The 14,222-nt window shown below is 40.0% G+C and overlaps 3 protein-coding genes across 3 annotated transcripts; 2 read left to right on the top strand and 1 right to left on the bottom strand.

The window, feature by feature from the left end:
- The first annotated feature begins 111 nt into the window (after positions 1-111).
- Positions 112-1,044, top strand: LOC135942296 (protein FAM136A-like). Its single transcript, XM_065488328.1, has 4 exons — positions 112-270; positions 336-476; positions 535-612; positions 678-1,044. Exons 1-4 carry the CDS (start codon positions 184-186, stop codon positions 801-803), a joined length of 432 nt encoding a protein of 143 aa, XP_065344400.1. The 5' UTR covers positions 112-183; the 3' UTR covers positions 804-1,044.
- Positions 1,045-1,920: 876 nt separating this feature from the next.
- Positions 1,921-11,323, top strand: Hydr2 (abhydrolase domain-containing protein 2). The gene is made up of 7 exons (XM_065488110.1): positions 1,921-2,234; positions 4,566-4,747; positions 7,900-8,070; positions 8,459-8,642; positions 8,694-8,888; positions 9,179-9,333; positions 9,533-11,323. The coding sequence occupies exons 1-7, from the start codon at positions 2,080-2,082 to the stop codon at positions 9,685-9,687; spliced, it is 1,197 nt and encodes a 398-aa protein (XP_065344182.1). The 5' UTR covers positions 1,921-2,079; the 3' UTR covers positions 9,688-11,323.
- Positions 11,322-14,103, bottom strand: LOC135942139 (golgin subfamily A member 6-like protein 26). Its single transcript, XM_065488109.1, has 4 exons — positions 13,302-14,103; positions 12,669-13,024; positions 12,345-12,614; positions 11,322-11,881 (listed from the first exon to the last, which is right to left on the bottom strand). The coding sequence occupies exons 1-4, from the start codon at positions 13,654-13,656 to the stop codon at positions 11,369-11,371; spliced, it is 1,494 nt and encodes a 497-aa protein (XP_065344181.1). The 5' UTR covers positions 13,657-14,103; the 3' UTR covers positions 11,322-11,368.
- Between the last annotated feature and the right edge of the window lie 119 nt (positions 14,104-14,222).

Here is a 14,222-nt window from a genome sequence, read left to right as displayed (position 1 = left end):
TTCTTATTGGTTCAAACAAGACAGTTGTGTCTGATTGTGAGTTTGCAGCTGGTGCTGCACTCTGTTCTCACTCAACAAGAACACACTTGCAGACACAACATACTTACTCATTCACTTTCAAAGCTCTGCAAAACACTACACGCCCCTTTCTACTGACAACGAAAACGAATGTAAACAGGAAAAATGGTCGACCGGCAGAGAGCACGTGTGGAAGATGCGATGAAAAAGTTCATCGACGATCTGGACAGGTCACAACTGCGGAAAATGCAGGTGGGGAAAATTTTCTTAAGGCTCTTACTGACAAAAATTTCAAATAAAAATTGTGATCCTTGTAGGCGGACATGCACAAATGTGCGGCGCGGTGCTGCGAAGACACGTCTTCGCCTCTCGAGCGGGTGCACGAATGTGTTGAAGATTGCTCCATCCCCCTATCATACGCCCAAAAATACGTACAAACTGAAATCGGTGGATTTCAGGTAATAATAAATTTTATTTAATATTTTATTTAATTAATTTTTGCTTTCGAATTATTAGGACCGGCTTCAAAGGTGTGTTATGCAGTGCAACGACGACATCCGGGACAAAATGGGATCAAACCCTACAGAGGCAGAGGTATATTTATAATTGAATTGAAAAGTTGTTGTTGTGTTCAATTACTCATACCAGTTTTATTCCAGGCGTCCCGCTACACGGGTGAATTTGAAGTCTGCGCCACTAAGTGTGTTGATAAGAACCTCGAAGTACTCTCAAAAATGTTTGATTCAGTTAAAAAGAACTTGTTGAAAGGGAGCTATCCAAAATAATGTGCGGTTAAATAATAAATAGTTTAGATTGTTTAACAAATCATTCGCGATGTACGCAGTAAACTAAACGCCATGAAGTTGTGCCTCACTTTGGCGGTGTTGTTACTAATAGCGTTGCAAATACGGCAACAGACACTGCCATAATGCCGTTTTTGCAACTATATTTTATGGGTCGTAAATGAAACTGTGGAAGGCTGAAATATATGAGTGTTTTGTCGCCTGCCATTACAAGAAATCAAAAGGTCGTATTTCTTTATCAAACATGGTTAACAACAACGGTTTTATCAGCAATTTTACTTAAAATGGTGGGATTTTAGAAATGCTAACTATGAAGTCATTTCACTCAAAATTATTGTGAAAACGAACAGTCCCTATGAGCAAATAATGCGAACATCGAAAGGAATATCATACACATGAAGGTAATTTGTGACCATAGCAAACATTTTTTTATCGATACTGAGTCAAAGTTGTCTGAATTAAAATTTTTCTTAAATACATTATTTTGTTCATCATTAGAAATAAATGTTAATTTGCTGACAACTCTGTTACGCATTTCTTTTAACTTAAAAGCAGTCCTGGAATATCGTTATTTGCATTGCCAAATCGATTCCAAATAATGATCTAATAATTGTGTTGTAGATAAATTCATTCAGTCAAAAATTTGCTTTATTTAGCTCTGGCGTCTAGATGGTCCCGGGGGTGGTTCGGGAACGGCTCAGTCGATCTCGACGAAATTCGGATGGAAGGGCCTTCGGGGGTCCCGGAGACGGAATATCAGCCGCAGGACAACGTCAGTTGGTAATCATAATAATAATTATATTATAATTTCAAAGGTATCCTCAGAATAATATGTAAATAATAATAGTCAATTTGTGGTGTCTGTACGTTTAAGTAAGGATTTTAGATTCAAATTTAGCAAAATAAATAGTTCCTGAATTGAATTTACCTTTGAGGCAAGTTAGCGCGTAAGCAATCAAAAAGATTCGATTTGGACGCATGCGCAAACGGCAGTGCCGGTAAGTGCCTCGAAAAGTGGGAGGGCGCGATGCGGCGCAGATGCAGATGATAGGAATATCACGAGTCGTGGAATGAATGAGTCAAGCCCAGCAAGTTCTTCGTACGATACATGTCGACCGATCGAAAGAGCGCGGTGCCAGTCTTGCGGACGATTGATGAGCGTCCGGTCCGGCTGAGCTGAGAAACTGAGTGTCCGAGGGACGGCCGTCTGAGGTCATAGTGCGTGTCGCTGCGTCCGTAAAGGTGGAGTCGCGCTAAAATGTCGACCGTGATTTTGGCCGTGGTGGCCGTCATCCTGTGCGTCCTCTTCAGGATTCTCAATGTCAACAGTGAACCGACGAAGCCGGTCGTCTTCTGCAAGGACCGCAACTTCTTCGAGTCCATCCTGAAGATGGCTCCGCTGCTGAACGAGCCGTAAGAATATGTTTCAAATTCGTATAAATAGACCGAAATTCGGGTCGTTGCGCCCCCCCAATTTGCATGGCAACACGATTTGATTGAGAGGGAAAGAGGGTTCGAAAGGATCCCAATGTTGTTGCCAGTTGATTAGCGCTAGATTGTTCTCTTTTTCACTTTCTGAATGTTATGTTATGTATGATACTGACCTGATTTCGGGATGTTAGTACCTTTGTTGTGAGCAGAATTCTTGGAATTCGCGAAAGCGTGCAGAAAGTTGAAAAATATTTTTGCAATGATGAAAACGTGTCAGAAAAATCGGAAAAATCTGCTTCTCTTTAATTTCCGTAAATTTTTACAATTTTTAAAAGAATTTATAAATTTAAGTCTTTCACAGTAATTTCTTAATTATCTTGTTGGTAAACGATTTTTTTTAGTAATTTACTTATCAACCGTCTTTTAGGAAATATTAAACATGTTGATTTCTAAATAATATGTGCTTAAGTGAAAAGTAATGTTAGTTTGATAAAATTTATAGTGGCAGAATTTGAACCAGGGCAAAGTGTAATTTTTTCCGTTTTTATTAGCATTTATGAAACCTCGATCACGACGTTCTTGACACTTAACGCAGTGGGCCATCCGCGAAAGTAGCAGGTTTTGGATGCTCTCCTTTTTTTACGCCAGGTCGACGACCTGATTGTGAGTGCTAACAGAACCGCTGCGCTTTCATATAATTACTGCTGCACGATTTAAACGAAAACATAGCTTGTTATTATTAACAAATTTTTTCGCCGATTCGATTAGTTGATTAGTTTTGTTTTAAAATGGGAAACAACAGCAACCTTACGCGAGTGAGTCACTCCTCGGAAAGGGGTTTGTGGAGCAATAATTGATTACGTCAGGATAGCACCCACTGTGATAATTTCGAAAAATAGCATTTGTCAGCCAAGAATGAGTAAGTGTCGTGGTTAGCAACACTGCTTGGATTAAAATTACAAACAAACGCATTCTTTTTCGCGGTGTGGGTAAAATTTATATTTATATACTATCTTTGAGGTTGTCTGGCGGTGAGCGTGATATTCACCAAATTTTCTTTTAAATTATTTGTCTTAATAAATGAAAAATTAGTCCAGTGAGGCCAATCTTGATTTGAGGATTACGTATTTTTACTGGTTACAATAATAAATTATAAAATTAAACTTTTGTTGGCATTTCGGTTTCCAAAATTGAAGGAGTTTTTCGGACACTAATGAAAATTGACAAATAGTATTTCGAGTTACTTTTTTTTAAATGATCAATTTTTTAATTTTGTGTCCAAATGCAATTTTTACATTGCGTAAGAGCACGTGGACAAACTGATCATCTCTCTGGCATTTTCGTTCCGGGAAAGTGCGATTAGCTCGTGCGACGTGCGATATCGACCACTCATTCTCATTCTTGACGCAAGCGACGCCGAGTTCATCACACAGAATAGACTGATAAAACCGACCAACACAATAAAAGACGGCTGTTGATATTGCGGCGAACAATAAAAGGTTAATTTTAACCTTTCGTTGCACCACAGATGATGTCTGGCGGCTCACTGTTTTGTGTCAACGAACGTCACAGCGCCTCCAGCATCCGCCGCCTGACTGAGTTCAAGTTCACGCAAGCTTATGTTTAATTCGCTGCATTTTCTTGCAGTAGCTCCAGGGTCGGGTATTTGCCACCTGTGTTTTGCACAACCGCGTTTTCCTTGACTTACGCGAGTTAAAATAAGCGTTGCGGCGGCCGCGGATACTCTCAAGCGAATTGTGGTGAAAGAAAAAAAGGTGCATGGCTCGAGGTGCACATTTCATATTATACAAACAACGTGTGACTTGTTTGGCTTGCGTGTCGGTCGGCAATTGATTCCCGCCGCAATTTCTCCATTACAAACGGAGCAATTATTCATGCGGAATGCAGATCGATTGCGTTAATTATTTATTGTTTTGATGGGGATGTCAAGAGAATGAAAGAATTGATTTTTAATACTGAATAATTTATTAATGAATCAATGAATGAAGGAATAGTGTGGAAAAATAAATGTATGTACACATTTCACCTCCAAAAATCTTATAATTTTTGCAACTTCTGATATAAAGTAACCCTGGAATTTCGTTTTTGACCAAGCCAATTGATTCCTGAGGATCGTATTAGATTAGGAAGTTAAATTATTCGGTCAAAATTTTTAAATGGCGTCGAAAATCGTCGAAAACGTATAAACCGTTAATTCACTTTTGGTCTGAACAATGAAATTCCAATATTTGTTTATTTCTTTATACAACCGTGAATTTTAGGCAAATATTTTTTAACTTTTCCTATTTGCAGGTACCAGCCAACCCGTTTGTGGGGCTTCAGCGGCCATGTGCAGACGGTGGTGCACAGCATCATTGGACGCGTTCGCTGTCCGCTGCCAATCGGGGAGCGATGTCTAGTCAACCTGACCGACGGGTCCACCTTGACGTATGACGTGTACGAGCCGCTAGAAGCCAAGAACATCCAGCCAGAAGGTAAACAAAGCGAGGAGAAAGTCTTGCATTGTAATTGCACGGCCAGGATGCGCCCTGCTGAACTCGAAAAAGGGAGAGTTCGTAAATAATTTATTCCTAATTGACAACCGCGTCGAATTTTCACTGCTCTCTTGTAGAAAAGCGGCGTTGTCTCTTTATCGTTCAATATTTCTTATTTTTTTTATCATAAGTGCAGCCCGACCATTATTTCGAAAATTCTAGACAGGTGTCGACGTGCATGATATTTATGTGGATTTTGCTTATCAGCGGAATTGCGTCAATTCGCGATAAGGCGAGCCAGTGCAAGGGAACTAACTCGCTTTTCTCGGCCTCCCTTGTACTGCTAATTTAAAGGTCGACCGGTTATTACAGCATTTGAACGCTATTTTTTTTCTCGGCGTGTGTTTGTTCATTGGCTTCTGTCGCGGTATTTTCCAGAACGCCAGCCTTGTCAAATTTGGCGCAATTTTCCGAAGCCCCGCACAGCAATGATTTATGCAAAAGGCTCGTTTCCGTCGTTCCTCTCAGAGTTTGGTAAATTTACCGTAGTGCTTTCTGGCTCATTCCCAGCAACGATTTAATAAAAAATATGACGTCATACGCCCACGTACGACACATCTGAATCAAGAATGTAAATCCCAAAACTTTTACTTCTAGTTTTATTGCTTCTATTGGAAGAATTTATAGACCTACTGGTTTTGGCTTTTTCTATTTCTAGGTGACACAAATTTGGAAAGATTCGATCGATTTGAATGAAATTTGGTATGTTAATTGCCTCTAGGAAGGGGATTTCGTTGTTCCAAAATCCAAAAATTGCCTAACTTGTGGATTTTTGAAAAACAACACTTGCTTTAAATAATTCAACTATCTATATCGATTCCTATGTTTCCCCATTAAGGTCATTTTAAATTTATCTTGAATTCTTCACCAAGAAACAAATAAATTATTGGCTTCTGGCAGTGATATTTGTTTGTTTCTTTGTGAAGAATTATGCCAGTTGTATTTTAGATAATTTTAGACAACATTTGGTTTTAACTTTCTAGGACAGATTAAAAATCAAAACCAGGTTCACTTTATCTCATTTTACTGTAAATGTGTTTGTTTTGGTGCGTATTTTCCATCAGGGACCTTTTCCTCAACCACACGCATTATCTCTGGCAGATAGCAACTAGCCAATCCGCCAGAGAAAACATTGGCAGCAGAAATAATTATGGCGGTGTTGAATCAGCACTTCTCAAACCGCTGGGTGCTAACAAACGACTACCGCACAAGTCGAGAAGTATTTAATTGGGAAATAAATTTTAGGTATGCTAAACACAAGTTTAGTAGTAGTGATCGACCCAGGCGGTCACGCACGCAAGTGCAATCGCTCGTGTTTGCCGACACAAAGGGCACCTACTGAAACACGCGTCCCCGATGTGCGTGGCTTTCCACTCCATAACAATAACAGCACCGAAAGTAGCCTAATTACCATTGCTACGGCGGGAAGAAGCTTCGAGAAAATCCTTTTTCACGTGGAGGTGGCTGGCACTATTACACGCAGCTGGCCGTTGAATTTAAATCTGTCGCGACTCGCTGGCAGCCCTCTATAGGATTATGGCTCACGAAATTTTTAACCAAGATTTTTTATTAGAATTGATTTTTCACAAAAAAAGAATAAGGTTCGTTCGCTCTGACATATGTTTTCCCTCTCAAATTTGTGATATTTGAGTGGACTACAAGTCCAAAGTTTACTTCCTAGCATTGTTTTCGAGTTACGGCCTGGATATATTTTTTGGAAACACTTTCAAATCACTTTTAAAAATCCAGTTTTTGTTCATTTGTGATTATATTTTTGTAATTTTACTTATCTTGATAGGACAAATCGATTGATGCGAGTCACTTAATTACTTTCCGTTATTCTCAGAGATCTTACCATAGAGGTAACTAGAGCTGTGAGCCCAAGTGAATTTGTGCCCAATTTTTTGCATTCAATTACTTGAGTGACACTTAATTTTACTGGAAGTGCTTGCTAAAAGATGGGGAAATTCCAAGTTTAAAACCTGGGGTTTTACTCCTTTTTTGTTATTTAAAAATACACAGAAAATTTTGATGATAAACAAAAACGCCAACAAATCAAATTCCATTTCCCTTTTTAATTGTGGGATCAGAAGGTTACAAATTGACTCAAAATAAGCTGATAATGCTGATAAAGCCTTGACAACAGCCATCCGTAATTTTTTATGGTTCTGCTCGTCGCTAGCTGCCAATTTTTGCTGATCAATGTGCTGATCGACCCAAATTCCCAATAATTTTCCCTCAAGAGGCCGCACACAAAGAAAAGAGTTTCTGGCCAAGTGTGCGTTCATGCCTAGGAAGCTGCCGCTTTTTCCTGGCTACTTTGCAAGTGAAGCAATTTTTGCCTCATTGTCCTTTGTGCGGGACGCACTCACTCGACACGTCCACGACTGACGAGCTGGGAAATTGATTTGCCTGACCGAGGAGGGCCTCGTGCCAGAGCGCCGTCCTTGGCCTTCCAGACGATGACGAAATAACTAATTCACAAAGTCTCTTCATCAGCGCCAATATTTTTTCTCGACAAAGAGCAACTTGTGATAAAATCAATTAAGAAAGCCTCTCCAGCGACATTTGATAGCTAAAACCCAGCCTTGATCTTTGATAAGCTTATTGCATAATGCCACTTGCGAGTACACATTTGTTAATGAACCAAACCAAGCACCAAGCCGTTGGCTCGCATTGTTGAGTGCGTGCTGCACGATTCAATGGGACATTGGGGGGTCGAGTGCTAACTGATTTGCGCCTACGTACAGTATAACTCTCTTGCATTACAATGACCAGTCCGTTCGAATTGGGAGGATTGCAAAAGCTTTCCAACTCGCTGCTTCCTGGTTGCATCGTTCTAGCATGTGTGAATTAATTTCACGGACGGATGTATAGCATTAAAATAAAAGAACGTGCGGGGGCAGAAACACGAGCTATTCCTTTTCTGGACTCTGGGTTTTTCTCCAATTATGAGGCATCCATGTTATTCGTTCGCCTTGTTATTGGGACGCGGAGTTTAACGCTATCAGGGGATCACCCATATCAAAAGAGATGAGCCGATAAAAAAGGTCAACCGCAAGTGAAATAAATATTTTTTCCTGTTTCCGCAGATGACTTCACCCTGGCCATCTGCCCAGGCATCGGAAACACGAGCGAGTCTGTGTACATCCGCACGTTTGTGCACCACGCGACACACCAGGGCGGCTACCGATGCGCAGTCCTCAACCACGTTGGGGCGTTGACCAGCGTGCAAGTCACCGCGCCCAGGCTTTTTACCTACGGTGAGTGCTGCAATATTTTTTGTAAACATGCCAGGAATGCACAATCTAAACCTATCCTCTACGTTGTTTTGTTTTTGCCAACACTGAAAAGAAATAATGGACATAAATATTAATTTTTGTTCCTACAAAAATTAAATATTTTTTTTGCATCAAACGTGTATGTAGTATTTTATAACATTAGAAGAAAATGATCAAAAATATTCGATTAAAATTTTTCAAAGCATCGGTGCGCAGAAACACAGGGTGAATTGTTTCGTCAAGTGAAATCTTAATTGCAAAATCCAAAATTCACCACAACTGGAACGAACCCTTATTAATTACATGATTCCCAAATATTAAGATTTTTTTAACTCCAACAAAAGATAAAACTGAACGTGTCCATTTTCAGGCCACACAGATGACTTTGACATGATGCTCAAACAAATTCTGGAACGGTGGCCCAACACGAGGATCATTGCGGTCGGCTTCAGCCTGGGCGGCAACCTGGTGACCAAGTACTTTGGTGAGCAGCGAGTTCGGCCTTCGGCCCTTCTGGGTGCCATCTCCGTGTGCCAGGGATACTGCGCCTTGGAGTAAGTTTACTTGAAGACTCTTTCACTTCAGGTATTAAAAAAATGTTGCAGGGGCACCAAGTGGCTGCTGATGTGGCACAACTTCCGCCGCTTCTACCTTTACTTTATGACTGAAAACATGAAGAGCATTATCTTGAGGCACCGCAAGGTTCTTCTCTCTGAAGACGTGCGTAAGAAACACAAGCTCAACGAGAGGGACATTTTCTCGGCTGCTACCCTGCCTGAACTGGATGAAGCGTACACAAGGTCAGTTTGAAATGCATTTTGACAACAGGGCAGACAATTTACTAAAAGACGGTCCAGTGTTTTTATTTTCGAAGTTTGGATAAAAGCGCCTCTTTCTCCAAATAAACATTAAACCCTTGAAGGTTTCCTTGTTGAAAAAGGTTTGTCATTCTAAGCTGCATTTTTCCAGTATTTTATGATGGATATAAAAAAATAGCTAATCGTCAGGAAAAAAACGGAGAAATTCTTGCTGTTTTTATTTTAAACCTTTTGATTGAAATAAGCCTAATAAATTTTCATTTTTGTTTTAGGAGAGTTCACAACTTTGGCTCTGTAAGGGAGCTGTACCAATGGAGCAGCAGCGTCAACTATCTCAAAGACATTCGCTCGCCCATGATATTCATAAACGCCAAAGACGACCCGCTGGTGCCGGAACCAATGCTGTCTCCAGTCAGAAACTTGGCCTGTATGTAAAATTTATTGCGCTCTCTTCAGATTTCCTATTTTTGTCAGCTGTTGTGTTTATTTCTCAAAATATACAACTTATCAAACAACATTCAGATTGAATAAGCTGCTACATTATTCATGGTCGTCTACGTAAGAGTTTTTTCATGAGAATATTTATCCGTTTGGATTTGCGTTAACGCTGACATTTTTTTTTGCAGCCATGAAGAAGCAGGTGCTGCACCTGGAGCTGGCTCATGGCGGCCACCTTGGCTTCTACGAAGGTGGACTGCTGTATCCAAACCCTGTAACCTGGCTTGATAGAGCTTTAGTGGCCTTAACCGCAGGAATCATCCAGACCTCGCTGAAGACCTAAAACTGTTGCATTCCAGATAAGTTGAACTATCTAGACCAAGTAAATAGGTTAAATCGCCTTTTGTGGAAGTGAGGGTTACTACTTGATTTTGAAATAAATATATTTCTGTTAATAAAAATTCCATTGGAGGAAGTGATAACCATAAAATACACGTTGATCATCAAAATATTCCGGCTTACTTTACTGATTCTCTCATTTTGCACAAAAGGCAGATTAAAAATCGCCGATTTCCGACGGTGGTGAGTGATTTGTTCATATATTCGTGCTATCCAGAGAACAAGAGAGTTTAGAGACCAAATAGCAGCTAGCTTGTGTGTGAATATAAATTCAGGGCTAGCTCGCGAGCATTCGTTCTTCGAAGAACGATAGGCTGAAGGGTGTCTTATCGCAGCAGCTCTCTGCGCCTACTTATCACTCGGATTTCACATAGCGAAAACTAGATTCCGGCTACTGTGCATCGCTTTGAAGACAGAATTATATATTTTAAACTATGAAGTGCGCTAGAATACCTCTTGAAGTGGTGATTTGTGGAAAATCACTAGTAAAAATTTTCATAAAGTATTAAAGCTGTGATCAGTGATGCAGAGTTGCCTCTCACAGGGAAACTCTAAATGATTCGACGTGGTAATGTTTTTTTGACAAGATGTATCGATCGGAAAAGAATTCTGGATAAGATTTAAGACTTTAGCCGAGAATTTTGCAAATAGTCCTTAAACGGTTGGAAATATTACTTTAAAAATTTCTGAGATCACTGCCAGGTCATGTAGCTCCATTATTGTCTTATGAAAAAAATTTAAATATCCTTTTTATATTTTAATTTATTTGTTTTTTCGGAAATAAAAACGCGTTGCAAGCTTTTTTCAACGTGTTTTAAATATGAATTTTTTCAGCTTTCAAAGTATGTTAACAAGGTTTTTTGTCCTTGCTCTACGATTAACCAAACTCAAAAGGTTAAGCAACCCATGTAAGAAACTTAATATTTGCTCTGGAACGTCAAAAATGACCCACGATCGATTTTTCTCATGGGAGTGTCCACATACCAGATATCAGCTAAATAGAGCGAAAACTATATTATAAGATAAATTTAAAAAAATTTGCGAGTTTTCCTTACATCCAAAATCGAATCCTTAAGAGTTTTCTTGTCAAGAAAAAAATATCCTTGTGTGTGTTGCGTTTGCGCAGAGAGCAAAAATCAAGTTGTAAATTTTCTAAAATTGGTGATGCGTTTTTCGCCCGCATTTTATGTAACAATCGTTTGTTGCACTTTGCAGGACAAAGTGCTCTAGAGTGTCCTAATCAGACTTGAAATACATAAATGTATGTATAATAATAACTCTTGGGGTAGCATATTATATGCGCGCACTATTACCATTAGGCTTTGTCTTGAGTGTATTGCTCAAACGTTTGGAACTGACAATAATAGCTGAAAAAGATTTTCATTCATTCACAACTTAAAGTCTTAGAAAACTTACGTTCGCATTTATAAATATTATCCAGATTGTATATTTGTGATTTTGTTTCTTGCCTGATCATAGTATCTATATAATTTTTCATAATTATTTATGTCTTGAGTCTTACAGCCATGTGGCCAACTGAAAATTTTGTACGTGTATATGTAAATAAAAGTGTAAAACTACTAATTTCAGTTTTATTTAAACAATTTAACAAACAAACTAATTCCTCAAAGATTCAAACTCTTTGCGAGCGACATAATCTTTTCCTTGTTGGCATCAAGCTTGGCGCCGACTTCTTCCAAATGCAATTTTAATCCTTTGACATCCTCCTCTACAGACTGGCACTCGCCCCTCACGCTCGTCTCCCTTTCCCTGACACCTTGGAGGCTTTTCTGCTTCTCCTGCAGCTTTTCCATCTCCGCCTCCAACTCGGTCAGCAGCGCCAGCTTCTTCTTGTCGGCCCTGCGCTTCAGCTGCCTGTTGGCCTCGGCCCTGGTGTCCTCGCTGCGCTGCTGCCGCTTTATCTGCTCCAGATGCCGCAGCTTTTCTTTGTGCAACGCCTTGCTCTCTTTCTCCTCCTCGTGAAGCTGCTCTGAAATTTTGGTCTTCCGCATCAGTGTTTTCTTCAAAGCGGACTTTTGCTCTGTGGCGTCTTTCTCCCACTGTTCATAGCGCGTTTGCTCTTCCTCTGAGTGCCTCTGTTTTTCCTCAGCCGCCTTCAATGTTGGTTTCAATTTTTCCTATTTTGCAGACGTGAAAAATAGAATAAAATTGTTTAAAATTTTAGGGCTTTTTTGATGTAGCTCTAGAATATCATTTTTTGATAGCGCAACCGATTCCCGAGGTTCGAATTTTGTTAGGTTATGCAGTCGGTCGAAAATCTGAGAAGACATGCCGAATATCATAATTTCGGCTGGATTTTGGTTTGAGTAACCTCTAAAAGCAATCAGCGCGTCACAGCGACAGCTTGGCACAAGCAAAAAGGTAGGCCAGACTTTTTCGCTTCTTCTGGCCATCTCAATTGTGCCACTATCTCGATCTCGCAATCAGGTCAGCGCTACGTCAAAGAGTACGTCTTGGCGAATTATAGGATAATTGATTCGGCTGCCTAACCTAATTCAACCTTCAGGAATCGATTATATTTATATAAAATGGCTAAATTTATAAAAAAACTTCTACTTTGTAAAATAACTATATGTATACAATTAACTTCAGCAGTTTGTTCATTTCCTCATTTTGGTGGCCAAGCTCTTTCTTAGCTTCAGATATCTTTTCTGATTCTGTAGATGGTTTTGGCAGTGCTTCCAAATGCTTCTTGGCCAAATCTCGCCTGACTTGCAACTCCCTCAAATTTGCCATTTGACTTTCAACGTGCTTCTTGAGCCTCATCTGCTGTTCCTGGAGCTGCTCCACGTGATATTTTGCACGCTTTGATTCTTCTCCTTGATTTGTATCCAAATCTTCGCTGCAAAGCTGAAAATTTAACAGTTTTATTCCTTAATTTTAATTCTTCTTTCCTTTTCGCACCTCATTCGCTTCAATAATCTCCCTCTCAATCAGTTCAATCTGAATGTCCAGATCAGTTTCCTCCTGCGCCTGCTGCTCTATTTCAAGCCTCAGCCTGTCTATATCCACATTATTCTTCGCCTCACACAAAACGCTCGTTTTAGTGGCCAGCGCCTCCGACTCCTCGACGCTCACGTTTTCTAATGATTTGAGCTCTTGCTCAAACTTCTGCAGCAGCGCAGAGGTTGACATTAATTTCTCTTTTAGAATGTTCTTGATGATGGTGACGTCTGAGAGATTTTTGTACCTCACTTGGTTTATTTTAAGCGCTTCAAACTGCTTGCGAAGACGCGAAAAGTGCTTCTCAAGCCACTTCTCTAGAAGGGGAAAAAATTAATTTATTATTATTTCAGCTATATTTGGTCCAAATTAACAAAAATATAAATTTAAATTGTCTAAGGAGCTATTATTTTTTCTGTGAGTTATAGATGAGTTTTTTTTAAAAAAAACTTAGTCAAGGGTATATATCCAAGACAAACAACGAATTTTTGGCCGCAGAATCCACGGTCCCCATCCACCGCTATGTCTCGTATCTGAGTGAAAATTTGCGCTTGGCTCTTTTGCCTTTGGGTCTAACAATAAGTTCATGCTTACCATACTCAGATTCGACGCAGAGCCAATTTCCAGCATCCTTCTTATTCTTCTCCTTCGTGATCACTTGCTCCTCAAACTTCTCCGCTCTAATTTTGCGTAGAACTTCCGCTCTGTCCATCATGGTTTCCTCCGCAGCCCGCATCTGCTCATTTTCCGACCGAAGTTGCTCGAAGACCTCGACCAGCTGCACACCCTCAATTTTCGGCCGGAAAAACTCATGCTCGCTCCGTTCCAGAGCGGCGATGGTGCTCCGCAGGTCTCGCGCATACCCATAGGCGAGACTGTTTTTCATGCATCGCTGCAGTCCTTTCTCAAAACTGTTTTTGCCATTTTGAAAGGAAATCTGACTGAACATTTTGTTCTGTGAGAATTTTCAAAAAATCCTGACGACAATAAGACGCGAACGTGGGAAAAAAGTATATTGTTGCCAATAATGCTCGATTTCAACAAATAATTTTGTGTGTGTATGTTGCAAGAGATTTATTAAGAGTGCAAAAATAGAGCTTTGACGATTTTTGTCCGAATATATCTACACGGTTCGTATATTATTTACAGGGTGTTCCAAAATAAATATCAACACGACCAATGCTTCCGGACACCTATCTCGAGGGCCCGGTGCCCAATCCGGAAAATTCCAACGGGGGCGTAAATTTTGCATTTTGCTGGGGGGAACAATTGCCAAACTAGAGAGAATTGATGCCCCAATTTTATGCCCAGGAGACTACAGTTGGAGCCGATTTTCAAGAAAACTTCCTATTTAATTTTTGTCCCAATTTATTCATAATTATTATTGACTTAGAAAAAATCTGATGTGTCGTGCTTCTTTGAGACCTATTTTTTGTACTCTTATTTGCTTATTTTGAATGCAACGCGCTCTACAAATATGTCACGCGGGTTGCAGAAGTTTGATTTAAAAGAAGG

The sequence above is a fragment of the Cloeon dipterum genome, chromosome 4, assembly GCF_949628265.1.
Source record: "Cloeon dipterum chromosome 4, ieCloDipt1.1, whole genome shotgun sequence".
NCBI classification, from domain to species: domain Eukaryota; kingdom Metazoa; phylum Arthropoda; class Insecta; order Ephemeroptera; family Baetidae; genus Cloeon; species Cloeon dipterum.
Note: the sequence above shows the minus strand (reverse complement) of the source record. Positions and strands in the feature narration are given on the sequence as shown.

What these genes read in the sequence shown, in the direction of transcription:
- Hydr2 (XM_065488110.1), top strand. Translation starts at nt 2,080, where the DNA reads ATGTCGACCGTGATTTTGGCCGTGGTGGCCGTCATCCTGTGCGTCCTC. An exon ending in CAAGAACATCCAGCCAGAAG is followed by an intron (nt 4,748 to 7,899) that starts GTAAACAAAGCG and finishes CTGTTTCCGCAG; the next exon opens with ATGACTTCACCCTGGCCATC. An exon ending in CAGGGATACTGCGCCTTGGA is followed by an intron (nt 8,643 to 8,693) that starts GTAAGTTTACTT and finishes AAAATGTTGCAG; the next exon opens with GGGCACCAAGTGGCTGCTGA.
- LOC135942139 (XM_065488109.1), bottom strand. Translation starts at nt 13,656, where the DNA reads ATGTTCAGTCAGATTTCCTTTCAAAATGGCAAAAACAGTTTTGAGAAA. An exon ending in AGATTATTGAAGCGAATGAG is followed by an intron (nt 12,615 to 12,668) that starts GTGCGAAAAGGA and finishes TTAAATTTTCAG; the next exon opens with CTTTGCAGCGAAGATTTGGA. An exon ending in ACAAACTGCTGAAGTTAATT is followed by an intron (nt 11,882 to 12,344) that starts GTATACATATAG and finishes TCTGCAAAATAG; the next exon opens with GAAAAATTGAAACCAACATT.
- LOC135942296 (XM_065488328.1), top strand. Translation starts at nt 184, where the DNA reads ATGGTCGACCGGCAGAGAGCACGTGTGGAAGATGCGATGAAAAAGTTC. An exon ending in CACAACTGCGGAAAATGCAG is followed by an intron (nt 271 to 335) that starts GTGGGGAAAATT and finishes TGATCCTTGTAG; the next exon opens with GCGGACATGCACAAATGTGC. An exon ending in CTGAAATCGGTGGATTTCAG is followed by an intron (nt 477 to 534) that starts GTAATAATAAAT and finishes TCGAATTATTAG; the next exon opens with GACCGGCTTCAAAGGTGTGT.